The sequence below is a fragment of the Dufourea novaeangliae genome, unplaced genomic scaffold, assembly GCF_001272555.1.
Source record: "Dufourea novaeangliae isolate 0120121106 unplaced genomic scaffold, ASM127255v1 scaffold144, whole genome shotgun sequence".
Lineage (NCBI taxonomy): Eukaryota > Metazoa > Arthropoda > Insecta > Hymenoptera > Halictidae > Dufourea > Dufourea novaeangliae.
Window position 1 is genome coordinate 849,934 of NW_015374021.1, and position 26,943 is coordinate 876,876.

Consider the following 26,943-nt stretch of genomic DNA (forward strand, 5'->3'; position numbering starts at 1 on the left):
TGGTCAAATTTTTTATTCAATTTAGATCCCGATAAAAGTCACGATGAAATGTAGAAACTTCTGTCTGATTCTATTCTCCATTAATTAGTCCATTAAAATTGATCTTTGCGTATAAATATCCTTAGTCTACTTATTAAGGCCTTAATTTCTTTCGAATATTTCAAGAGGGATCAGCTTTTAATATGTTACAATGTTATTTCGAATCATTTCTATAGTTTGATATAGATGAACATACTACAAGAATTTTTTTAGTCCTTTGTTTTTTGCAATTGTCATGTAACTAAGGCTAATGGCTGATGCAACCACGCGCATGAAATTGTCGACGTTCGGAGCAGAAACGAATATTCAGAACGTTGAGGTCCAGTTACGAGAGACGGAACGTTATGTCAATAAGTCCGAGATATGTAGGATAGACAAAGACTTTCTCTCGGCGCTTTCTCTGGTCCGTGGTTCACGATCAAAGAGACACACATACTCATACGTGAACTGCAGATTAGCAGAGAGACTGAGGCATTCGTATCTTATGGAAATCTCGCGGTCGCAAAAAGAAAACAGCAGAAGAAAGAGGAACAGTCAATTCGCGTATTCTGTCAGAGCCTCGACTATCCTGAAATGACGTCACCACGACAGCCATTATACATGCGTTACGCGCGAAAACATATTTATTCCTATTAATGACAGAAGTGGAATGGAAGTTAACTATATCGTAGACGCTTCAATGAATATTCGAATGTTACTCGGTAAGTGACGTTAATGTGTACAATAGTGTTCAACACTAGAACTACCACCATTGAATGAATACTAAATTAAATTGTATAATACAATAATATACAGAATATATAAGACAATCTAGCATAATATACCATAAAATAAAATTTGTAGCAAATTAGAAACCAACATAAATTCCGTCAAAAGCACCATTATAATTTCAGTAATGGTAAAATAATTAGTAATCTGTAATTCCACATTTTGAGGGGTTTGGTAGTTCTAGTGTTAAATAAAACGTTCGATCGTTGAGGATAGAATTGTTGTACAATCTTTCGATGCAACATAATTGTCTCTGCTGCTATTGACATTTACCATATAAGAGGAGACCGACTAAATCTGTTGAGCAGTTATTTAAACAAGATTTTAATCACTCGAAATAATATATAATCCTGTTTTGTTGAAAAAAGAAACTAAATAAAGGTAAAGGCTTTTTATCTTTCATATAATTTCTAGAATTTATTATCTAAGTGAAAATATTGCACGCCTCTGTTTCTAAAAAATTGAAATATCTATTATTGTATAATAGTAATATATCTACCTCTGTTTTAAAAAACAATTTATAATTGACAGTTTTATATGAATACATATTATATGTACATACTTGTGTACATACGTGTATAATAGTATAATTACTATAATCGTTATATCCGTATAATCGATTATCTTTTAAGAATCTGTTTACTCTCTATGCCGGATATTTATTGGTGAATTACTCGTAAAAGTGGAAAATACAGTTTAAGTATTTAGTATTGCCAATAATATTACAAATTAATATATTAAGACCATTCATATAGTTATACTTGCGGGTGTACCCTAGAGACCGCAGACTGTAATACCAAATACAGAAATTACAATAACTGCAGTTTGTAATGAATCTTATATCTGTTTAGCTTATTATACAGAGAAAAGATTATTATTTATTGGATTTAAAAGATTATTACTTATTATTCTCAGTATACCGTAATACGAATATTTTTACGATAAATTGCTTATCATTACTAGATCGCAAATTATTTAAATCTTGATAAAAAGGGAATTTTGACAAAACTTAAACAATTTTCTGTTCCTTGCTTAACCAATAAAACCATTAATAGAGAAAATACATTCATTTTCATTCTTATTCTCATAGAAGAATCTTCAAAAAATTGGAATTCGCATGAACGTTTCACAATCCAATCGTTGAGTTTTCGAACTTATCGTAATGTCGAATTATGTAATAATAATCACGTTGGTTCATTGAATGTTATTCTTTCCATCGAATATCGCGAGATATAAGAAAACGATTGCAACATAACGTCAAAGAAATCGTTTGAGTCGTTCACCTGTACAGCGTTATATGATTATTACCTCCGAACGTTATTAAATACGTATCGTTTTTTTCTACACTTATTCCTTTTTACAGCGCGTTTCATAATATTGTCGAGTTATTCTTAGTCAGCATTGGCAGGGAGAACGTATTATAGGAATCTGACTGACGGTGTATGCTTTTCAGGGAAATGCCTGCGATAAAACTTTTCGGACGAAAATGGCTAGCCGCAACCGATGATCTCGTGTACCCGGGCTTGTTCGAGATTTTCATACGAACCGTATGGTAAGTAGCTTCTCTATTACTTCCGTTAACAATTTCGACTCATCATAGCGGTATATCCGTGTGTGTTTGCATGAACGATGCGGTTCGGCAATATTTTCGCCGAAAAGAGAACGGAAAGATAAAAGAAAAAGGACGTGAACGGAATAACCATACGTTTTATTCCGTTTCTCGTCTGTCGAGAACGATGGAGATGCCCTTTGTTAATATTTCAATGTTTCCTTTTCTTTTGCGTTTTGTACGCGTTCATGAAACTTCCCAAACAATACAGTAGCAATATATATATATAATATAATACTCATATTAAAATATGTACAATATCGGTGAAACGTCTGTCAGAAAGAAGGATAAAATGATTCAGCATCTCAATATTTCTTGTTTGAACATGCTCGTAAAACTATCCAAAAACTAGGAAACATAAAAATAAGGTACAGCAACGAGTATTCGCCATATTTTGTTGTTTTAGTAAACCGAAAACTTAGTTTAATATTCTATATAAATATGGATGAACGAAAACGGATATTACTGATGTGGGTCAGGGTTTCGTTCTCTTTAATAATAAATATTGAATTTAAGAGTTCGTGTGGATTTCTTATTGGTATACTTAATAACATATGTTTTGTATAAGGTTTTGTGAAATTATGAGATACCAAAAATTGCAATTCTGAGGAAAAATGAATGAGTTGTATTAGGAAAGAAGCCAATTGAAAAGTCGGCAGAAAGGAATGTAATTGATGTAAAAGGAAATATGTATCTCTAAGTGATTTTATACTTCTAAGTTAACTTCTAGTTTTCAGTAGTTACTAGAACAAGTGAAACGTAAACAGTTTTCGAAACAAATATTTCCATCATTTATACATATAGATATATACCTACATTAAATATACATCGTGTATTTCTCTTAACTGAGTTAACATTTAGAAGATCTGTAAGCAGTATACCTGGAACAATTGGTAATGTTATATAACAAGATGAATATACTGTGTAAACTGTTTTTACTTGACAACTTTTTTACTGGAATTTGTTAGCAATTTACACTCTCAATCTTAAATGAATTGTGAACACATGGCTGATAAATTTTCCTCCTAATACAGAGTGCAGATTGTATCTTTAAGTAATTTTGCGAAACATCATGTTCAGCGAGAGACCAGGAATAAATAATTCCCAATATTCATACCGTAATCTGTGTACTTTTTTTGTAAATAATTAAGTAGCAAGCATATGTAACTACGTCAGAGGACTTGTGACAGAATTTCGACAGAATTAATTGTGACGTTCTTGTGTACACTTAGATAGAAATAATGCAATGACGGAACACTTAAACTGTGACACCTCATACTGAATGTGTATCCTTACTAATAGAAACTGTAACTGATTTCTATTGTAACAAAAAACATTCTATACAGGTTGGACTATTGGACAGGAACGCCTTAAAAGTTATTGTAAATACAGGAAAATATCATAAGACGAAATTATGCAATTATAATCTCCTAAAATAATCCACTATACGTAAGAAATACGTAAAAAGAATGCAAAATAATGTCATAATTGAGGTCGCATTTGAACAAATTTTTACCATAGAAATCTTATAAGGTCATTAACTCTTAACTGGTGAGGTGGAAATCTTGTTACTTAGTACTTATTAGACAAATCGGATGATGTTTTTACACCAGTTGTCTTGCATTCTCATATAACAAAACGTCGAAGTAAACAAGCAGTTCTTTAAATAACTGTTGAATAAAAATGAAATGTTCTAAAAATATTCATGGGGTTTCTCGGTCGCCGTCTCACCAGTTAAGGGGGAAGACCACTGTGAAACTTAAAAAATATCGATGTTCTTAAAATGCATTTCCTTAAAATTTAATTCTTCGAAAACACTATCTGAAAATTTCATATCGGTATTCGAGGAATTGACAAAGGTGCAGTGCATCTAGATTACATAAATACTTTCAAGTCAAACTTTAAACGCGTTTTTCTCGAAACAATATTTTTCTAATTGGCGATGACATTAACGCTGTCAGTTTTTATTCAATCGACTTGAAATTTTGACAGGATTCTTAAAACAATATTACCTTCACCTGCACATACGGATTTTGTGACCAAAAGTGAATTTTTTAAAGTACACTCGAAAAACTGTCCATTTTTTTGCGGATTTTCGAAACTTTATTATCTAAAGCGGGCCATTTTGACAAAAATAATTTTTTTTTAAATTCTGTACGTGAAACGGAAACTAATCTCCCATAGTTTATGAAAACATTTTAATGAATCGTATATTAAAACTTTTGCATGTCTTTCTATTTTTTTTAATCCCTTAAGACATTATACTAAAACTAGGTAATAAAAGTTTTATGTGGAAACTGTAAATTATTCCTGAAAAAATTCTTAAAAAAGGCCTATTTTCCTGGCCATCACAGTGGTGTTCCCCCATAAGGGTTAAAAATAATCCTAATTTCGATACAACGAAGTATAGAAAGAATTTAATGTCTCGAACAGGATCAGATAAGCAGTCTTGTTCTGTCGATCTGACTACATTGTACTCTGATTTGTTTGCTTTAGGGCTCACTTGTCTCAGAGACTATTACTCAAATGAGAATCCTGCCAGGATTTATTTAAGTGTGTGTATCGTCGAATGCAAATTGTGTACGTATTAAATTACTTTCGATGAAAGAAATATAGTGTAGATAGTGAAATCGACCAGAAACTAAATAAAAAGCCCATGTTTCGGAGACTAGAAGAAAAAAGTTTACAGAAATATGGGATATGGAAAGTGTTGTGACCAGGGTCTCAATTCAGTTGTGTAAAACGCGAACGTGAACTTCAATACTGCAAATATTAGTTTTCGTACTATAGAGACAAAATTCTCGTTACGTACATTATTACAAAAAAATAAAAATTTACGAATTGTTGCGTACAAAATACAATAGGATCTGTTTACCAATGAGTCTTTACACCTTTTGCCAAAAATATTAGTAAAGCACCCCAAAAATATGGACTTTTATAAACATTTTTTTATTAGGAGGATATTGTTCGTCCACCCTTTGCGCAAAGGCCCCTTGCGCACCCTTCGCCCATCACAACAATCGCTTTCTGACTTTTACCTTGTTCTTTTAAAAAACGAATTAATTTGCGCTGATCGTCACTTACTTCAGTCTTTTTTGGCATATTTCAAGGAAAACTTTGTAACGTTATAAATATTAACAGAAAAGCTAGAGTCAAATTTATGTGTGTTATCAGTGAATAGTAACAGCAGACTCTTACTGTTATGAAGAAACACAAAATATAGACTATAGACCGCTCAGTTACTTTTTTTGGTCCACTATAGACCTTATCTACTGTTTTAAAATTCCATTGAACTGTCCGCCAAAGGATGATGAACAATAGAAAGGCATCAAAGGAATAATTTTCGCAGCAAGATGTAATAATACAGGTGCCTAATACTTTTGGCCAAGGTTGTGTAACTACACTACAGAGTGATCCGCGATGAATCCGACAAACTTCTTCACCTTATTTGACAGGTTATTCGGAGCCAAAACTATCATGTGCACAACGTCAGTTTGTTTTGATTTCTTTTTAAGTATGACGAATTTAAGAAAACCTGCACTTAGTGATGGGCTCTGAAGCACTTCGAGTCCCTTCGAAATTGACATTCAAACGACCATCGCTATCTGTAAACACATTCCCGTATATTTACATTTCGACGACTCGTTTGCTTTAAAGAAAATGAAATTCGAATCAGAGTACAGTTCCCCGAGGCAATTGTTAATTCATTTTAATTTCATGCAGGATGCAATCCGTAACGCTTGAAATAAACAAGTTTACTTTACAAAAGGTTTTAATAGAATTACACATCGTGACACACAACGAATAAACACATCAAAAGGTCTGAAAACAAATGCATTCTCGGCTCGTTGCATTCTGTTCACGTATTCGGTACGTCTTTGACCGTAAAACGAATTGAAAGTGTAGTTTTATTTCCTTCGGATATTCTATGTTCTACGTTTATAGAAAACTAGAGTCGTATCCTTTATTACCAAAACGAATAGTCCATTCTGTAGTTATTGTTTAATACGACGAGTGTTTTAAAGTGTAACGTACAAGGAGTAATTATTAGAACAATAAAATACACTCGTGAACGGTATATTTCCATATTATTTACAATTGGGAGCAACGTTAAGTCACAAAAAAAGTTCGACATATTTTATTTAACCACACATTTGGTTATTTTAATGAGACCTCAAACGGTTAAATGTACCAGAAGGAATTGTCAGTTCCATCATGGGACACCCTGTATATCGTTTCCCCCTGAAGAGTGATATAATACTGACATAATATACTATAAGAGATAATACTGATGTAACTCCAGAATACATGGATTTTCGTCTTTTTTTATTTTCTATTCGAATCTGTTCACAGGTTACTTCTCATTGGAACCGCCAGCGTTAGATACTATCAGTACACATGGAACTGTCGGTTAGGAGGCGATTTGGTTCGCGTGTATCTTCTCGGACAAGTGGCGTTTCTTGTGCTGACCATGCTTCTCATGCTAATCATCGTCAGACAGAGCGCAAAAGGGTCTATTATGGAAACCCAAGCTCGTAAATACGTGGAGCCGCTCTTGACAGTTAAGTGAGTGAACGTTCGAAAATTGCACAGGCAGCTTATTCCATTAAACAAAATACAGGCTTTCGCGCGCTAGAAATATATTGTGCGGCTCAGATTGATTTCAACATACGCTTGGAATGTTCAGATACACACCATCCGTCGTTATTAACCCTCGAAAGGCGGACGTTTTTGATGATCGAATGGATGTATACAGGGTGCCCCAAAATAGGTGTAAGTCCTTGAAAGAGGCGATTTCTGAGGTGATTTGAAACAACTTTTTCCTTAGCAAAAAAGTTGTCAGAGGCTTTGTTAATATCTTGATATTAACAAAAATATCCCGACCAATCAGAGCACGAGTCTGCCAGTTGAGCTCCCGCGGTAGGGCGTAGTCATCATTACCGCATGAGCTCAATCGGCAGACTCGTGCTCAGATTGGTCGGGATATTTTCGTTACTATCTCGTTAACAAAGCCTCTGACAACTTTTTCACTAAGGAAAAAATGGTTTCAAATTACCTTGGAAATCACCGCCGGATTCACCCATTCAAGGAATACAACTATTGTGGAACACCCTGTATAAACCTCGTCACGATATAGCACCATACGCAAGCGAAACGCGACGGATTATTCTACTTCAGGCGCGCCATTCAGATATTTTACGCATTGGTTTCATTAATTTCATTTTGTTTCATTCATCCGCTAACAAGGGAACGAATCCAACTGGCAGACTTCGATTTTAATAGGATTTTATAAGATGATAATATACAGATTCCTAATGATGCATATGAAATATTTAGTGTAGACATTTCATAATTTTAAAGATATATAGGAACCTTCAAGATATACACGGTGACCCACCTAACGTGAGCACCTTTAGTATCTCACTTGCTTTTGATTTGTAGAAAATGTATTTTAATAAATGCACTAATCCCCCTATGGTAGCTATTTTATTATTTAAATCTACTCATATATTTGTGAATTTTTCGTACTTAAGGTCACATGAAAGTCACACTATTTTAAGTCATTTGTTTACTCTTCATCTCAGCTACAATGACACGCTGATAAAAATATGTAGTCCCATTTAAGAAAACATCGATGACCAACGAGACAATTTCTAAAAATATGGCCTTCGGAAAATTGTTGCTTATTATAGTATTTACTCCTTCGTAAGTATAACGAAATAATACTTCCTCCTCACATTTTTTTGTATATTCAAAAACAGATGAGATATTGGAGGTGCTCACATTAGGTGGGACAACCTGTATTATGAATATAAGTTAATGTTGTCAAAATTGCGTTGGCAAAGTAACCAAACAAAAATATTTCGTTATGCGGGAATCGAACCCAAGACCTCCGATTTACCAGCCAAACAACCTCATACTTCGATCAATTTACCCTATATTCATAGTACATCTTAGAGATACGTAAATTTGATTGTTTACATTTTTAAATTTATCGAGCATCTACACCTAATATTTCACATGTATCATTCAGTATTTGTATACTATCATCTTACAAAACCCCATTAACACTTTGCTTGCGAGAGGGTTTTCGTGTTTGAAAATATACATTTCAGGTGTTCTAAAAATATTTAGAAACTACTACTTAACTTTTATTTGTCAAACATTACATACATATAATGTTCTAGTTCATATTTAAGAAGGATGTACTACTATGACAATCGCCCTTAACTTTTTGTTTTTTAATAGACGTACTATCACGTCTACTACTCCCTGCTTTTGTTTTTTAAAAAACGTACTACAACGTCATCCAACATCAAAGTGTCAAAATCAGAGTCGGACAGATCGGGTCCTTCCTTTGTAAGTCATCAATCGAGACCGTGTATCAGCTGGGAATTGGCTGTTCGAGTAGTGTACTCCATCCCGTTAGACTGTATTTTAAGCATATTTTTCCTGTATTCTCAAATTAATAACTGGGAATCGAATCCTCGAACGCCATTTTGTCCATCTTGATTTTAGAAGTGTTTGTAAGTATTAATATATAGTTGAGTTTAGTAGTAGAATCCACCTTGTGAAAGTGTCCAACATTTTTATTAACACCTTATACATATATTAGGGTGGTTCTTATTGTCGACTTTCGAATTCTTTTCGGTGTCCCCAAAAATAGTTCCAATTAATAAAAAAATAATCTGTGTGAAATTTCAGCTCGACTGGATGAGGACAAAAGGAGCCCCTGGCCCCTTAAACATTTAAATAATTACTTATACGCACACAAACCCGATTTTACTGGATTATCCTCTAAGTTATTGATTTTATCAAAAAACATTCAGACAAAAGTTGCAGATCCAGACAAAGAGCCTTTTTTATGTTCCACTACTTTTTTCGAGAAAAATAAAAGAAAGCCTGATGATGGCACGAAAAAAGTCTTAAACAATAATTATCATCAAGAGTAAATAAGAGCCACCCTACTGTATTAATACATGTGTACCTACCCATTAAAAAATGTAATCCTTTATTTCCAATAAGGATAACAAAAAATTTAACGTTTAAATAAAACAATAAACTGGGTATGTTAGAGCCCACCTGTCCAGTTAAGTAGTAAGATATTCATCTCGCCAAGTTAAGGTTTAAATACAAGGTATTTAAACCTTATAAATTAAGGTGAAATAGATACCCCCTATATGTATAGACGGGTGCCTGTATGTTATAAATTACACGGATTGAAAGTACGGATACGTTAATACACGAGTCTACGAGTATCTGAATACATTTGAAATAGAGGCGTCCATTAATTAGCCTTAGGCAAATCGTTAATATTTCATGTCGGTGCAACGTAACCGACAAGACGTACTCGAATCAAACTTTTTTCACATAACTGTTTTTGCTCGCTTAGTGACGCATGTTCATCTTCACGGCACATTATTAATACTCCAGACAACAAGTGAACACTATCGCGGAAATGTAAATGAAAATGCATCGATTTTTCCACTGTTGTACCCGCTCATAATGCAAATGAAAATTCATAAGAAAAAACGATGGAATATTCAAATTTCCCGAAGAAATATCTTTCCGCGTGAAAATATCTACCCGCTAACCTAGTATGTACACGTTGTAGAAAAATTAATAGTCATGGCTTCAGGGAGTGAATCTCCACTCCCTCGATCGGTGGACATTTGTAAAGAAAAACATGCTACAAAATTGTTTATGAAATTGAAAATTAATGTTAAATTTTCGTTTTACACCAGCATTATCTATTCCTCCGATAATCGAGATTCTACTGTATTAATATTTTCTTGTAAAGAACGGTTGTCAAATATTCTTTTACTGTTATTCAACCAGTAAGGATATCATAGCGTAAACATATTTTTTTAAATGCACTTCTAACGTTAAATTGTAAGATTTCATCATTCACTATAAGAATAACATCATTCACTTCTAATCAGCAAACCCAAAGGAACAAAAAAGTATCATTTTAGACGTGCGTAATGTACAGCGTAAAATGATTGATGTGCGTCGGAAATACTTTGAAATTCAAATACAAAGTGTATAATTGTTCATTTCTTCTCATCTGGATTCGTTGTGTAAGAAAAACAAACATGTTTCGTAAAAACTGCAGTTCAACGTTATGTAGAGCAACACTTACCTATGAAAATTGCATACATATAGTACACAATGTCCAATTTAGAGCAAAAAATTGGCAGTAGCGACTACTTATTAGAAGTCTACTTTCAAACATTCACATGTGTCAAGCTTCTAAGAAAATGTGAAATGCGATGTTCACTGGTGATTGGTTAACACCAGCCATCTAGTGTTCATTTCAAACTATACTTTATACTTTCCCTTAAAATGACTTTAACAGATTTCCGGATTGAACATAGTCTTTATTGTCATGTATTGGCCAGCGCAAAGATTTTGTTGAATATTATGTAGATGATATGATCACCACGGTTTTGTTGAAACAATACAAGTCTCTATTAATGTATTATGTATCGATGTCAATTGTAACACGGTAAACTATTGTTTAGAACAAAAATTGACGTAATTGATTACAGTTTACTGTTTTAAAATTAAATTGAATATGAGATTTTACATATCCCATTTACGTGTCACGAGTTTGTAGAGGAATAAACGTTAATGTGCTACTATAAATATTCCAAGTAATTAATTTCTTAAATCTCAAGCTTAATAAAACATCATTTCAATTATCAAAATACGCTTCGTTGTCATCTATGCATTCCTCACACCGTTCTGTAAGCAGTTTTATTTCTATGCTATACAAAAAAAAAGTTAACGGAAGTAGAACGTCGAAAAACTGCATAATACACAACGGTAGTCAGTCACGCTCTCGCATGAATAACTTCTATCATATTGCGGTGGGTGTAAATGCCGACAAGAAGATTTCAGTGGTAAGCTCTGTCTCTCTACTTCGTAGGTCCCAGTTCCTGTAACCTTTGTTCTTATTAATGAAAATTCCAAATACAGGTGAAAATCTTTAGAGGCGTGAGCAACCTAATGAACCGCTAGATCTGCATTATCCATTGAGCGATCTTTAGCGAATTCCTCGTCCCAAACACGAATCTGGAAACACAACTGCCCTATCACTCTCAGTTTTTAGAAACACGAGTTTCTTTAAAGTTAGTCGTTGTTCTGTTCTGTTCAGTTTAGTCGTAAAAGATAGAGGAAAGTCACCTAAGTATATAATTGCATACAGTTACTAAATTTTGTGGTTTGGAATGGTTCTAAATAGTCATCAAATCTAAAAAGATTAAATTAAAAATTTAGGAAAAAACCCGACACAAAAAGAACAGTTTATTAACTGAAAAAGTAAGTTACGAAACGTTAAAAAGTATGAAAAAATTACTTATTATATAATAGTATTTATTTCACCTTTATTCATATACAGGGTGAACCACAAATTGTGATCAGTCGAGATTACTCTGTTATTAGCAGTCCGATCGACAATGTTTTTATCAGGTGTATCATAGTTTCAAGAGAGCTTTAACGTGATTATAGCAAATTTTTTGTCAACTCTTTGTTTTTCATGATTTTTCAAGGTCACCTTCAATTTTTTGCAAATGCAACTATAATTTTTTTATGCCTATCTGTTAGAGGATTTCAAGACGAATTCAATAAGTATCATAACCTAACTTTTACCTTAATTTAAGCGATGTTCAAAATGGTACCCGTCAGCTGCAATGCACTCGCGTGGACGACGAATAAAAAAGTGTTTAGCACTTTCTATGACTTCGGCACTGATAGCTGCACTTGAAACCATGCTATACCTGATAAAAACATTTTCGATCGGACTGCTAATAACAGAGTAATCTCTACTGATCACGATTCGTGGTTCCCCCGGTATAGTATAGTCCAGGCCTGGCAAACACGCGGCCCGCCATGTTAAATTGTGCGGCCTGCCAGGCGATTTTATATTTCTATTGAAACTGTTGTTTCTCGTTGTATATATACAAAAAATATTAAATAAATGAAAATTTGCATGTGTCATTGTTATAATGCGCAAATTCCACTACGAACTCCAGTTCTATGTTTGATATCCACGAACGCCAAATGTTACTGAAAGAATCGGTTTTACACTTAGTAATGTAGGAGAATTGAATAATGACAATACTTATATTACAGCCGAGAGATATTCCAACTTAAAATATTTTGCACACCGAGTTTTTTTGGATCCACATATGTTTGTGAAACATGATTTTCGAAGATGAAATTTACAAAGAGTTCTATAATATTTATTTTGAATTCTTACAATATTGAAGAATGCGTCGGGAACTGTAGTGAAATGTTAACACGAAAAAAATGAAAAAGAAAGAAGTAATAGTATCAACGTAGGGGTGGTTTACTGTACTCGTATGTATCTTCTTAATTCTTTTTTATAACATTTTACAGCAGTCCGCGAGGCATTCTTAAATACTATAAGAATTCAAAGTACAGATTATAAAATAGATGAGTTTCAATTATAGGAATTTATTACTATATCAGATCAGAAAACTGAATATAATATATTGAGATTATACTACCTATAACAGAGAAATAAATAACATGATACAATAAGTTATTTTTTCATACTTTTTAAAGTTTTCGTACCTTATTTTTTCAGTTAATGAACCGTTCTCTTTGTGTCGGGGGTTTTTAAAAGTTTTAATTTAATTTTATTTCACACGTTTTGCTACGGGGGTTAACAACCATAGCAGAGATCCCTTCAAAAATCATGTAGAAAATTAAAAACCCTGGAAAGTATTGAACCGATTTTTACTAAACATGGCTATTAACCTACCCAGAATTATACACTTTAAAACAAAAAAAAAGCCGCATCAAAATCGGATCACACAACATAGGCATCAAACTTATGACAAGCTCTTTTTTGCGTCGGGGGTTAAAAAAGAAGTCCATATGCGTACTGTCTACGCACTATTGCCACATTTGTACGACAAATTCGTCACCTAGCACGAAATTGGCTGCACAGTATCGGATTCTGTATACGATACCGATCGATTTCGTCCATCAAACCAGGGAATTGACTCTCAAGTAGTATAATCCATCGCGTCAGACATATTTTTCACGCATATCTATTTCGCCTGTATTTAAACAACAAATTTCGTCATTCCAGATTTTCGTATTATTGTAGCTTGGCATCCATCCTGTAAAAGTGTCTCACATTTTTCCTAAACACCTTATAGATAATGCATTTGCCTGTCTCTCTGATAGGTATAATCTAGCTTTTTAAAAATTTTATGCAAAGAAGGCTTCATAAGTAAAAGCTTCGATGCGTCTGGTGGAGACGACACGCACTTCCACTGATATTTATTTTCCGACGATTCCACAGGATACTGCTGCTCCTTCCCGAGATATCATGGAACATTTTAGGAAGCATATGGATGTTCGGCGGTAGGGTTGAATGCAGTTACGACCATTACACCATCACCGTGGTGCAAGCTCTGGTGCTGTTCGACTGGATCCTGATTGGGCTGACGATTTTCGGGCTGGCATTAATGTTCGACCCGTTAGGCTCGATGGGCGACAAAAATCTCGACAGCCTGGCCGAGCACAGCAAAGCGTCCCACATTTGGCTACGTAGATTTAAATTTCTCTGGTGGATGCGAAAAGACGAGAGCGCTAATGAGACTTTTCAACATTTCGCTGGTGAGACATAGGTACGGCTGGCCTGGAAAGAGTCCTGCCGCATTGGAATATAAACAATGTCGCTTCGTAGACTCTCTAGGAGAAATGCCTCCGAGCTCGTGTGGTTCAGGGTGTCGTTGGTTAGTAGTGGGTCCGCGAAACAAATGGTTCGAACGGTTTCGTTACCCACCACGAAACGTTAGTCAAGTTTTTGGTAACTTTACAGTAAATCCTCGATGAGTGTTCGAAGGCTCCTCGGCACTGACAAGCAAAAGTTCCCAGGTGTAACGCTGACTTTTTAATGAGGTTTAGCACAGTATTAGTACTTGGAATGTTGAAACCCATTAGTTTATTAAATATTTAATGTTCAGTGCCGAGGAGCCTTCGAACACTCATCGAAGCTTTACTGTACTGCGTTCACGCTGCATTAGTCGCATACACCCTTGGTTGAGTTGAAATCATTTATGCGTACACTCACCCATAAGTATGCACTATAAAACTGTGCAATAAAGTTATTAAGTATTTATTGTTCAACCCTCAGACTAGTACGAATTTGCACCAGCAAAACATTGTTTCGTCTGTTCGTTTTGAAATTTACCATCACTTTATAATAAGTTTTTATAATTTAAAAATTATTGTCACTTTCACAATTATTACCATTGAATTTCTTAGGAAATTTTACCGCTAAGAAATTATGTTACGAATACAATTTGCCTTTATTCACCTCAACTTCTTAATCGTAAAAAATTAAACATCCCAATTCGCAATAGTGTGGTGTTTACGTATACTGGGGTGGGGTGTGATTTCTGAGGGATAAATGAATAGATAAATAAAGAAGTTCTTAACAATTTCATTGTATAGTTTTATAGAGCATGAAGAGCCACCACCATAAATGAAATTTTCCAGAAATGTTGCTTGGTGATAAGTCCTTTTAAAATTTACATATTTATGTGGTCTCCTACAGACTGTTGCACCCTGTCTTTTTGATTTTTGAATACAGTATTTATCGTCGTGAAACGCGTTTCTCCTTGATAATTATATGAGATTATACTTAATACTTTCCATTTACAATGCAATGTATAGTAACAGATACACTACCTAACAGAGACTTCATCGAGATTTTATGTCAACCGTCCAACTCGTGCCGCTCTTTCTTTATCTGTGTTCGAATAGCCGTGGTAGGCAGGACTTCTTTTACCGGGTAAATTCGTAGTAAAATCCACCTTGTACCATTTAACACATTCATTAGTAGAGCACTAATAGAATTCTTTTCTCGATGTACAAAGGCGTATGATGTCCTGTCATTACATCATTGTAGTTTCTTTAGCATTTAAGCGAAATAAAAGTGTAGACTGGGAGCTTGAATACTGTTTATGCTTCCACCTTAGAATTTGTGTCTCGTTGGGAAAATGAATGACGTTTAGAGCTTCAACGTTTATTTTTCATTCTTCTAGGATTAATCAGCTCCCTGTTCCGAGGAACGGACTTGGTTCCCTCTGACGTGGTCGCTGGCTGCATCTTGTTAAGGATACGACAGAAACGTGAAACTCATGAATTACGTCGTCTCAATCTCCTTGTTCGTCCAGCATGTACAACAGGTATGTTAGATATTAAAAACCACTAACAATCGTTAAATATCCTATCCTTCGTGCGATGTATTCGACGAGTGATTCGCTATATTTTTCCAAATTCAATACTGGGTCCCGAAAAAAAATTGTAGACACACGATCCCATTGTAATGTTTATGATTGCTCTCTAATATTCTGCGCCATCTCTATCAAATATCACGCTGAGAGATGTACATATTGAATTTAAATTATGCCATCATCCTATGAAAATAAATTTAAACTAAACTCTAATATGGAGAAGTAAAATGAAATAGCACGAAAAAAGGGACTATTTTTCAGAAAGTTGTAGTACAATATGTGAATTTTGTATGGAGTAATGATCGTACTTGATATGTATATATATATTTTATTATTATTTTAGATGCGTCCGTCATATTCTCTGATACACCGAGTTGGATGACCTTGGAAACTGCGTTTCATTACATAAAACTTTCAACAGCTTGTTACGGATGGTTGTTCGTCCTTTACAAGCACCTGTGCACAGGATGTTTTCATATTATCCAGAACTTAACCTGTTGTTCCTGTTTTCGGTAAATATAAGAAATTAGATTTCTCACAGCCCCAGACTATCCTGTCACAGTGTCTGATGCAATTGACAATTGTCTTGAATACACTTGTGCTTACATTCGACAGGGTGTTAATAAAAATTTTAGACACTTCCATAGAGTGCCAAATTAATAATGACAAATTTGCGTTGGAGACTTCGTTTCTGGGTTATTTATTGTTGAATATATATGCACAATACGCGTGAAAATTCCCAGTGAAATAAAATGAAATGAATGAAACCAACTCGTGAAACAGGTGAAGAGGGCGCCTCTCAAATAGAATATCCCGTCGTGTGAGACGTATATTACGTATATTTCGGCCATATTTTCAACAATTGATAACTCGAAAACACAGCTTGGAACACAATGTCGTTATTCTTCATTTTCGTCTTACTTCGACATGTAGAATCCACTGTGTAAAAGTGTCCCACATTTTTAACACTATGTATGTTAACAAAATATTCATATTACATGGATATTCATCTCTTCGAATTAAGTACTGGTCTTTAAATAGCCTTTTTTTACTACGAACTCCTTTTCTATAAGATTCTGTACAATTTAGATTAAAGTTACGAATCACTGCGTCAAGTAGCCATTTTTCGAAAACACGATTTTTGCAGTACTAAAAATGTCATAAACTTGACTAACAACTTTCTGTAAACATTTAAACAATTACCTATAAGAACAGAATTAAATGTGGTCATTGGAATATTATACACGAAGTACGTTACGCGTACTCGATGAAAAGCAAATAGTGTAACCTGAATTAAAGGTTTCCCAGTACTAGAAAGTTCCTGTATTAATTAAAGCGTTTGAATTACAGGAGAAAAAGGACCGCAATTAATGGCGACAATTGTTGTTACTGCTATTTGGCCGGCGTGAAATTTCTGTCAGATGTATCCGTGGACGATATTTTATACGCGTCATTTAAGAATCATCTATGCGAGGTTCGTGAGTTCAATTCTTGGTAATTAATGATTTCCGAACGACATCGTCTATCCTCACGGAATCTTTCCGATTTCCAGATCCCTTTCTGTGTCGTCGTCGACCACAAAACTAGCAGTATCGTCATTATTGCAAGGGGCTCTCTATCGTTACGTGATATATTCACGGACTTTGCCGCGGATTCCGACATTTTTGAATGCGAAGGCCTCCCACCGGGATCAATGGTAAGAACTGATATAAACAAATTAGGGGAAAGGTGTCTAAAACGATCCCTTTAAGGCGAGATTTATATAAAAAATACAAATGCTCATTACTTAAATTAAAGTAAAGTAGTCTTTGTCATTTAGTCTATCTATCTTATCATTGGCTTAAATAAAATTTAGCTACTTGATCAATTATATTTTTTATTCACATTTCTTTGAAGGCATACTTAAGGATCATTTTGTAATGTATATGTATAAAATGATCCTCGAGGATCATTTACCTACTGATAGTAAATACGACGAACATTAAAAAGCATTTCAGTTATTATATTTTATTTAAATAATAACAGCTTTGACGCGTTGCTTTTCTTTTATACTGCTGGCGCATTGTTGTAACTAAAACAACAAACAATAATATAGCATATGGGTAAAATGATTCCTGGGATCATTTTATCCTACTAGAGGGATCATGTGACCCCAAACACGCAACTCATAACATCAACTTAATACATGCGGTAACGAAACATTAATTAACTTATTATGGAATTGTGGTTAAATCCGCGCAAGAAGTACCTGTCACATTAAACCGTTTACGACAAAAGTTACACAACATTGAAAAAGACCTTATCTTAGATAAATTGCAGTAATTTTTAATTTTTCTAGTGGACAACACACAGAGCATTGATATTCACATGGCATTTCGAGCAACGACTAGTGACGTGCGGGGAGAACTATTGTAGAACGACATTGTGATATAGCACCACTAATAACCACAGGGTAGCTAGGAATTATTTTACCCCGGGGGATCGTTTTAGACACCTTTCCCCTATATGCGAGTTTAATTTATCTGTTCTAGTACATAGAATCTTTTTAACATACATTTAATGTAAATATTGTATTTAATATATTAGTAACATATATATTAGGTTAGTACTTGAAATTCAACTTTTAAAATATTGATTCAGCACCATTTGTTACCATTTTGTTCTGTATGCTGAGAAACGGGCCCGGGTAACGTTTTATCACATTTCATAATATTTTATAGGTTGCTACCCGCTTATCAATATTTTGATTGACGAGTGTCCATACAACAGGCTCCCTGTAAATCTGAGAGTTGGATTCAGAGAGTATTTATAACAGTATCTATTGCTTTTAGTCAAGCAATTCCAACACAATTATCCTCAAATTAAGAAGTCGATCTTATTAGCCTAATGGTATTATTTTTGAAATAGATTTTTATAAATGTGAATTAACTATTCCTAAAAATTGTTAGTTCATAACTTTCCTTTGTAATAATATTCCAATGTTAACTAAATGGGTTAAAAAGTCATAATACATCGAAAACAAAACTGCATTCTTTCTCTTAAGGAACGCAAAATTCAATGGCTGGTATCAACCCCTATAATTTAACTGAAAGAAAATTTTTAAAATACCATGTTACTTACTCGTAAGGGTAAACACATGGCCTTAGTAGCATTAATGGTTGGCCAACGGTATTCAACAGTTGGGAGTTAGTTGGGATATAGTTAGTGTTTTTGCCTACAAATTCCCAAAATAGGGCTCACGATGAAAAAGTTAGGATAATTTGTCAACGAATATCCAATGTTTGGCCTACAATTATTATAGTTGGTTAATAAACAACATTGGCCCACCCAAAGTTTGCCAACATATAAATATAACCTTCAAGACATCAGAAAAGTTGCTACAACCAAAAACTTGTTATTATATTTCAAATTGATTATTTTGTTTTCTTATTTATGAATATACTCGCACTTTGTGACTGTCGCGCAACACATTTGACATTTGAAATTTTGTGAAAATAGTATCAGGGGACAGAAGATTGGAAATAACTTATAATAATTATTTGTAATAACTAGCTAAATGTATAAATTGTACATAATAAATTGTAAAGGTAACTTTGTTGGTAAAACACTTGTTTACTTGTTTAATATAAGTATACAATTTATACAAGTATATAATTATTATAACAAGCAATTATTATAAATATTATTTCCAGTCTTATAATCCTTCAAATATTTTTAAAGAATTTTATGGAAGTGTAGTATAGCCAACTGTCTTCATATTATTTGTTTATTGTAGATACTCAACAATTGGCCTTACAGAAAAAAAATTGGTCCTTTGTATTATAGTGACGTGGCCCTACGTTGGATATGATCGTTGGCCCAGTTGCAAAAAAGGGTGACAATTCTAACTGTTGGCCAACCAATACTGCACCAAAGGCCTATCAAAATGCCAACAATAATTATTACTAGATAGGGTGATAGGGTACCCCACGAAAAAATACAAAATAATTTTTTATTAAATAAGCACCACATTATACATATACATGTTGTCCCGCGTAAGTGCCGCCACGAAATTTTAAGACTTTTCTTGAAATTCTTCCGTAAATTACATTAACGCCTTACAATGCATAAAAAGAGGAAGATATGTCACAAACATAATAGTATTAGGTTCACCAATGTGTAATCCACTACTTTCTTTACTTGAAAGATTCCAGAAAAAATGTTAATCTTTTAGCATCATTAAAAGATTCAAAATTGTTACAAGAAAAGATTATTAAACAGTGTAAGGGATGAAAATCCACGTTAATACACTAAGGATATTTAGAATTTGAACTTACGTTGTCACCTTACTGAAAGAACAGTGGATTGTTTGATTGGTACGCATGATATAATTAATTATCTAATTCCATGAAAAAATTTTGTGTGCTACTCTATCGATCTTTTATATGTATTATTACTCATGTCAATAAATTTTCTTACATACAGGCTCACAGAAGCATGATAATAGGGGCAAGAGTAATTTTGGGACAGTTAAAGGAAAATAAGATTTTAGAACAAGCGTTCAATACGTATCCTCAGTATAATTTAGTAATTACTGGTAAGTTTAATAATTCCATAACACATGTTATTAACAATTCCACAACCGCTCACGTTGTTTGACATAATTTTAAAATCTATAACTGATCACAATTGACATCATTTGAAATTAAAAGTCCATAGCTGGTTAGCATCTTAATTTATAACCGGTTGTCATTTTATATTTATAAGAAGCCAAATAACTTTATAATCCGTGTTTATGATTGCAGCAGTTATATAATTATTGATTGCTTTTATGTTCATCAATTGCTCTCCTCTTATTTTCAAAGTACAAATGACGTATCTTTTATGCGAATCCTGTAGGATTCCTTTATGCAAAGGCTTTACAAATTGTAATACAAGACATTAAATTTTATTTTTATGTAGACGTATTTCAATATTTTATTTTATTTTAAAAAAATCATGCAATATATTTAATGAATTTAAATAGTGTTTTTGTACCTTAGTATTCCCATATTTATAAATTTGAAATTTATTCTGTCTGGATTCAAGTTGTAATACCATGACCCCTGCAGCAACGATTCATGAAAAAGTACAGATTAAGTTTATGCAAAATGCTTTTCTACATTGCTAATTTGTCAACTACATTAGACAGACAAATGCAATTTACATCATATACTTTCGTCATGCCATAAATTCATACACAACTAGTCAGCTGTTTTATCAATGAACAAGTATATGAAGAATTATAATTGCGTAGTTTGTTGTAACAATTTACATAACACTTCATAACACATCACACTAAATCCGTTTAATAACTAGTATTTTCAATGTCGACTCGAAAGTTTGTCACACTTAATATCATTGTTCTCTATTTCATGGAAACATCAGCATTTACTAGAAACCAGTTAAACTATGACCATTCTCCTCTTAATTAATAGTAGTGCTATCTATTTAAAGTATCATACTATGGATTTGAATAAACTCTTGTTTATTTTTATATAATATTTCTCTTCTAATCTTATATTACACACAGACAACATTGTTCAACACGTAAAAAATTTTTGGCACTTTTAATAAGCGTCTCTGATAGATCTGTATGTAGCTGAATACGAATCTACAAACCGTGTAAAAATCAAGTTTTAAAAAATTTCCAAATTTTCAACTTTGGAAATGTATTGTGATTTTACAGTAATAGTTAGTTAGTTTCTTTTGAAATGACATAGTTCTCTGAACCCGCCTGAACAAAATGGTATAAAATTTTATTATATTAAGACATCTAAATATGTTTAAATAATGTTCAAAGTGAGAAGGACACCGAAAACGCACGTCTTTTTGCTGATATTCTTCAATTTATTTCAAAAAGTAAAGGTCTAGGAGAAAAACTGACCATAGCGCTCGATAGAGCAGACCTTGCTGCCTAGGAAAGTGTCAAGGAAAGTTACCAAATCTGTAGTGTTTTAAATAGGGAAGCGAAATAGTTCAGCAAAACACGCGACGCCGACAATGGTGGCCGTGCGCGCCTAGCGCTTCCGTTACGTTGAGCTGCAGGCAAGACGAAGGCCTGTGAAGTTAGCACCCTCAAATGCAAAATTTTATTAAAATCAAACAGTATCGTTTGTCCGCGATTTGTGCACATTTGTCCAAACAAAATGTTCGTTTGCCCACCCTTCAAAAAAAAGTTATAAACAAATAAAGAAATTTATCACCAGCAGCCCCATAAACATTTTTCCTTAATGCTCAAGTTGGATATGTTTGTCCGCGATTTGTTCATGTATATCCACCCAAAATTTTCGTTCGTCCACCCTTCAAAAAAAAGTTATAAACAAATTAAGAATATGATATAAATACTCCCACGAACATTTTTCCTTCATTTCTCACTGAGATATGATTATACATGATATGTCCATGTTTGTCCACCCCAAATATTCGTTTGTCCACCCAGCAGAATCGAATTATTATTAACAAAAAAAAACCCAAAAAATAAGATTCAATATTAACTGCGACAACCGAAAATTTGGGGTGGACAAATGTGGACAAATCGTGGACAAATGAATACTGTTTTTTTTTTCATAAAATTTTACATTTGGAGGTGCTAACTTCACAGACCTTTGTCTTGCCTGCAGCTCAACAAGCGGAAGCGCTAGGCGCGCACGGCCACCATTGTCGGCGTCGCGTGTTTTGCTGAACTATTTCGCTTCCCTATTTAAAACACTACAGATTTGGTAACTTTCCTTGACACTTTCCTGGGCAGCAAGGTCTGCTCTATCGGGCGCTATGGTCAGTGTTTCTCCTAGACCTGTAGTTTTTGAAATAAATTAAAGAATATCAGCAAAAAGTGATGCGTTTTCTCTGTCCTTTTCACTTTGAACATTATTTAAACATATTTAGGTGCCTATAACTATAACACAATAACAAATTTGTATAATTTTGTTCGGAAGAGTCTAGAGAACTATTTCGTGTCAAAAGAAACTGAATAACTGTTACTGTGAAACCACAACACAGCTCCAACGTTGAAAGTTTTCAATTTTTTTTTAAATTTATTTTTTCAAAAACTGGACGTGCTGGAAAGAAACGGTTTGCAAATTCGTATTCAGCTCATAAAGATCTAACAGAAACGCTTATTAGAGGTTACACAAACGAAAAAAAGTTTAAATATCTTGACAGTGTAATTATTAGCGATCTCGCGCTTCTAATCGTCAAGATTTAAGCACAACTAACAAGTACCCTTCAAATTTTTCGTTAAAGTTCAATGAATTGGTGAATTTTAATCGACTGCAAGTAATCCGATAACATTAAACGTGATTATTATATAAATTCTTATATTTTATGTAATAAACAAACTGAGCAGGTCACAGCCTGGGTGCTGGTGTAGGCATTCTCTTAGCGTTCTTATTACGGCCTACATACCCAAATCTGAAGGTTTACGCATTCGCTACTCCAGGTAAACATTATCGCAATAACAATCTTTAATTGAATTATCGTGGTAAATTTCTTATAGTTTTCAAGACATTATTCATTTGAAAAAAAATGCTTTCCAATCAGCGGGCCTCCTCTCCCGGAACGTTGCCAGAATAACGGAAGAGTTCGTCTTAACAATCGGGGTAGGTGATGACTTTGTGATGAGACTCGGCGTTGACAGTATAGAAAATTTAAGGACAGCTTTACTCATTGCGCTTCAAGCCTGTCGATTGCCCAAGGTAAGACCCAAGAGTCTGATTCGTCTATCAGCGTTATTCGTTTCAAATTTAATTAAATATTCAGACATAGGATATGTACAGTGAAGTCCGGTTATTGCGACACCGCTTATAACAGCCGACCGCATATTGCATCCGATTTGCTCTCTAACTTCGGTTCCCATATAGGTACATTACTTTATACAGGGTGTAACACAAATGTAGTCCGACCCGGAAATGGGGCACTCGGGGGGGTGAATTGGAACAAGTTTTTCCTTAGCAACAATGTTCTCTGAGGCTTTGTTAACGAGATATTAACGAAAAAACCCAACCAATCAGAGCGCGAGTCTGCCAGCCGAATTTTCGCGGTAACGCTGCCTACCAGTCGCAGCGCGTAGCTACCGCTAGCGCGGGAACTCGGCTGGCAAACTCGCGCTCTGATTGGTCGCGGTTTTTCGTTAATATCTCGGTAACGCAGTCTCAGATTACATTGTTGCTAAGGAAAAACTTGTTCCAATTCACCCCCCGAGTGCTCCATTTCCGAGTCGGGCAACATTTTTGTTACACCCTGTATATATATTCATTCTGCTTATAACAACATTCGTTCACACCGATGTAATTTCTTTGTCCCTTGAATGTCGCTATAAACGGACTCCACTGTAATAACTAGACTGCGGATTTTATGCATTTATAGCGAATATAATTATTTAAATCTTAATATACAAAACTATTTAATGTACTTTGATGAGATACTTGTTTTATTTGGAACCTAATAATATCCTTAATAAGGTAAGATTGATACAAGTTTTTGTAAAATAGATAATAAAAATCTATATTTGCATAAAGATCCGCAGTCTATATAGTAATAACTCTTCTAATATAGGGCATAGCAAGGGATGACACGGATTATAACAGAAATCTCTTTCTACGTTAATGATGATCGGTAATAGTGAAAAACAAATTCTTTCGTATATACGTATAGAAATACCTTCATAGAAAATCCAAAAGAAATAACTAATGGCTCTCCAGAACTTTGATTAAACAGATGGCCACATCCATTTTGTCTCTCCTTAACGAGTCATAATATTTTTTGGAATTATAAAGGATGATAATTTAAATGTATAAAGACAGTAATGGGGGAGGATCACAGTTTCACCATTGAACCCCAAAAAACTACTAAATCTTATGCTTTGTTGCAATTTTTTAGAAATTTTGTTAGAACCAAAAGAGCATTGAATCAAGGAAACTACATACTATATTTTTATTCGTGACCGTGTCGATAACCTATTTGTTCGAATAACGTATTATTCAATTTATTGTTTTCATAAAGGAAAAAAGGACATTTTGTTTAATGTTGAAACGATAAATTAGAAATTTGTCTCAGATACGATAAAATTCTTCAATATGTTGTGACAGTGAAATAAAAATTCGGTCTCGTTTCTGAGACGATCTTGTCTGCAGTTAAGAGTTGAACTTCGACTGCACTAAACATCATAATCAATACAAAATTCTGACGATTGATATGTAACAGAGAAATTTTATACTTTTCCAGTACAGAGTGGTTTTAAACGGTTTGGGCTATATGTTGTTCGGTATCCCTGAAAGGGATCTCAGCAAGACTTGGAGTACATGCAATGTAATAACCACATCATCAGGACAATCTCCATTGCTCAGCGAACGAGACGCCGTGAGATTAGAGGTGACTATGTAACGAGAGAATATTTAACGTCTCCTACTTTCGAGTAAAAAGAATAAGGTGCCATTATCTGCATGTACACTCCCTACCATAAGTATTAGGACAGTTATCGAATGTGAAACAAACTTGTAGCACCACTATAAAGTTATTGATGACATTGAATGTACAGGGTGAGTCCTTTAAATTGATCGATCGCAAAATACTTCAGAAAACAGTTGAATGATTTCAGAGAAGAAAAAAATTTGGTGCAAGTAGTTTTGTTTTGGTAGTCGTGAGGATGACATATAAAGGTCAAATCATTCCCTATAAAAAAAGTATTTTTTATCAAGAATACATTAATTTAGCAGATACTTTAATGTCAATATTGTAATGCTGTTTATTTTGAAAATGGTGTAGGTCGAAATTTGTAAAAAATGGTAATGTGGTTGCTGTGATTATAAATGAAAACGAATAAATTAGAAATAAACAAACAAAAAAAATGGACTTACACTATTTCCAGAAATTGTTGAATCTAACTAGTTAGTACACCTAGTAGCATGAAATCATAAATCGGGTGTAAAATATGTCATTTGTATGTTATATGTATAGAAAGTTTCACGTCGGCTAGTTCAACCGGACAGAAGGTGATTCTATAAGAAAAAATAAATCGAAAAAGGATTATAATTTCTTTCGTTTACAGTTTCGTTTTCGAGAAAATTAAGTATGAATATTCATCTAAATCCAGTATATGTATTTATGCTGGCAATAAGTAGAAACGGCCTGCAGACGCATTAGCCAAGATCGATTCTATTGCCCGTATGTCCAACAAGTTTTCAAATTCGATTATCTCAAAAACGAAGCATCACCCAAAAAAATGTTATTCCTTCCCTTCGACTTAAATTTTCTTATTGAATCACCTCCTGCCCGGTTGTATTACCCCACCCGAGAAACCCTTGTATGCGCAATAGTGAAACCAATACTTTTATTGTACCGCAGGAAAATAATAAATACGAGCGAGACATTACGAAAAGACGGTACTCGAAAGTGAAATTGTATACAGGAGGAAAGATACTTCACATAACAAGAATCAAACCTGATGGAAAACAGACTGAAGTAAAAAGGTTCGTCATCGTAATATTTTTCTAAATTTCGTTCATTTACTTTTCGCTTAATAATGACTAAACTGCCGATTTTAGTCATTTGTAGCCTATTGGGCTCTGTGAAATACAGGAAAAGACAAAACTTCCATCGGTTGTAATGGATTTTTTGCATGATGTTGAACCCAATAAGATGCTTAAGAGAAGTGATCAATTCCTACATTCTCTCTTGTCTTCATGAATTACCTTAGCAAATGTCATTTTCAACAAAAATCGGCAGTCTAATAATAACTGAATAGACCAGCTGCCTTGAAATTCTTGTGAACTTGTTGTCAATTATTTTGTAATTACCGAGCATTAAACAAATTGTATATATCGCCCATTCTTCCCCCAGCAAAAAAGAACGCGGAAAGGACACGAAATACGAAATGCGATGGGCACAACCGGAAGAATTTTCGGAATTGATTGTAATGCCACGGATGCTGTTGGATCATCTGCCGGAAAGCATAGAAGAAGCTCTGGAAACCTTAATGGAACAACAAAGCGATCTACCATATTATTTTGATCCTTAAACGAACCAAAAGAAACATTTTCTTTTATATCGACGATAATTACAAGAAAAAAGGAGACATGCTCATAAGCAACAAAATTACTAAATTTGTTGCACTGACTTATTCAATTTTTATACACTGGTGTAGAATTAATGTTGCATTATTTTCATAAGACAAAGAGTCAAATTGTACTTACAAAAGTGACAATATTTGTCATTTGTGTTAATTTT

The 26,943-nt window shown here is 34.0% G+C and overlaps 1 protein-coding gene across 1 annotated transcript; it reads left to right on the top strand.

Moving 5' to 3' along the window:
* Positions 1–2,221: 2,221 nt before the first annotated feature.
* On the top strand, positions 2,222–26,943 carry LOC107189137 (sn1-specific diacylglycerol lipase beta-like). Its single transcript, XM_015577610.1, has 13 exons — positions 2,222–2,359; positions 6,770–6,982; positions 13,758–14,074; positions 15,508–15,651; positions 16,043–16,211; positions 17,050–17,173; positions 17,252–17,395; positions 20,164–20,275; positions 23,066–23,158; positions 23,260–23,414; positions 24,943–25,089; positions 26,062–26,186; positions 26,557–26,943. Exons 1-13 carry the CDS (start codon positions 2,250–2,252, stop codon positions 26,732–26,734), a joined length of 2,031 nt encoding a protein of 676 aa, XP_015433096.1. The 5' UTR covers positions 2,222–2,249; the 3' UTR covers positions 26,735–26,943.

What these genes read in the sequence shown, in the direction of transcription:
- LOC107189137 (XM_015577610.1), top strand. Translation starts at nt 2,250, where the DNA reads ATGCTTTTCAGGGAAATGCCTGCGATAAAACTTTTCGGACGAAAATGG. An exon ending in TCGTCCAGCATGTACAACAG is followed by an intron (nt 15,652 to 16,042) that starts GTATGTTAGATA and finishes TTATTATTTTAG; the next exon opens with ATGCGTCCGTCATATTCTCT. An exon ending in GAGACGCCGTGAGATTAGAG is followed by an intron (nt 25,090 to 26,061) that starts GTGACTATGTAA and finishes ATTGTACCGCAG; the next exon opens with GAAAATAATAAATACGAGCG.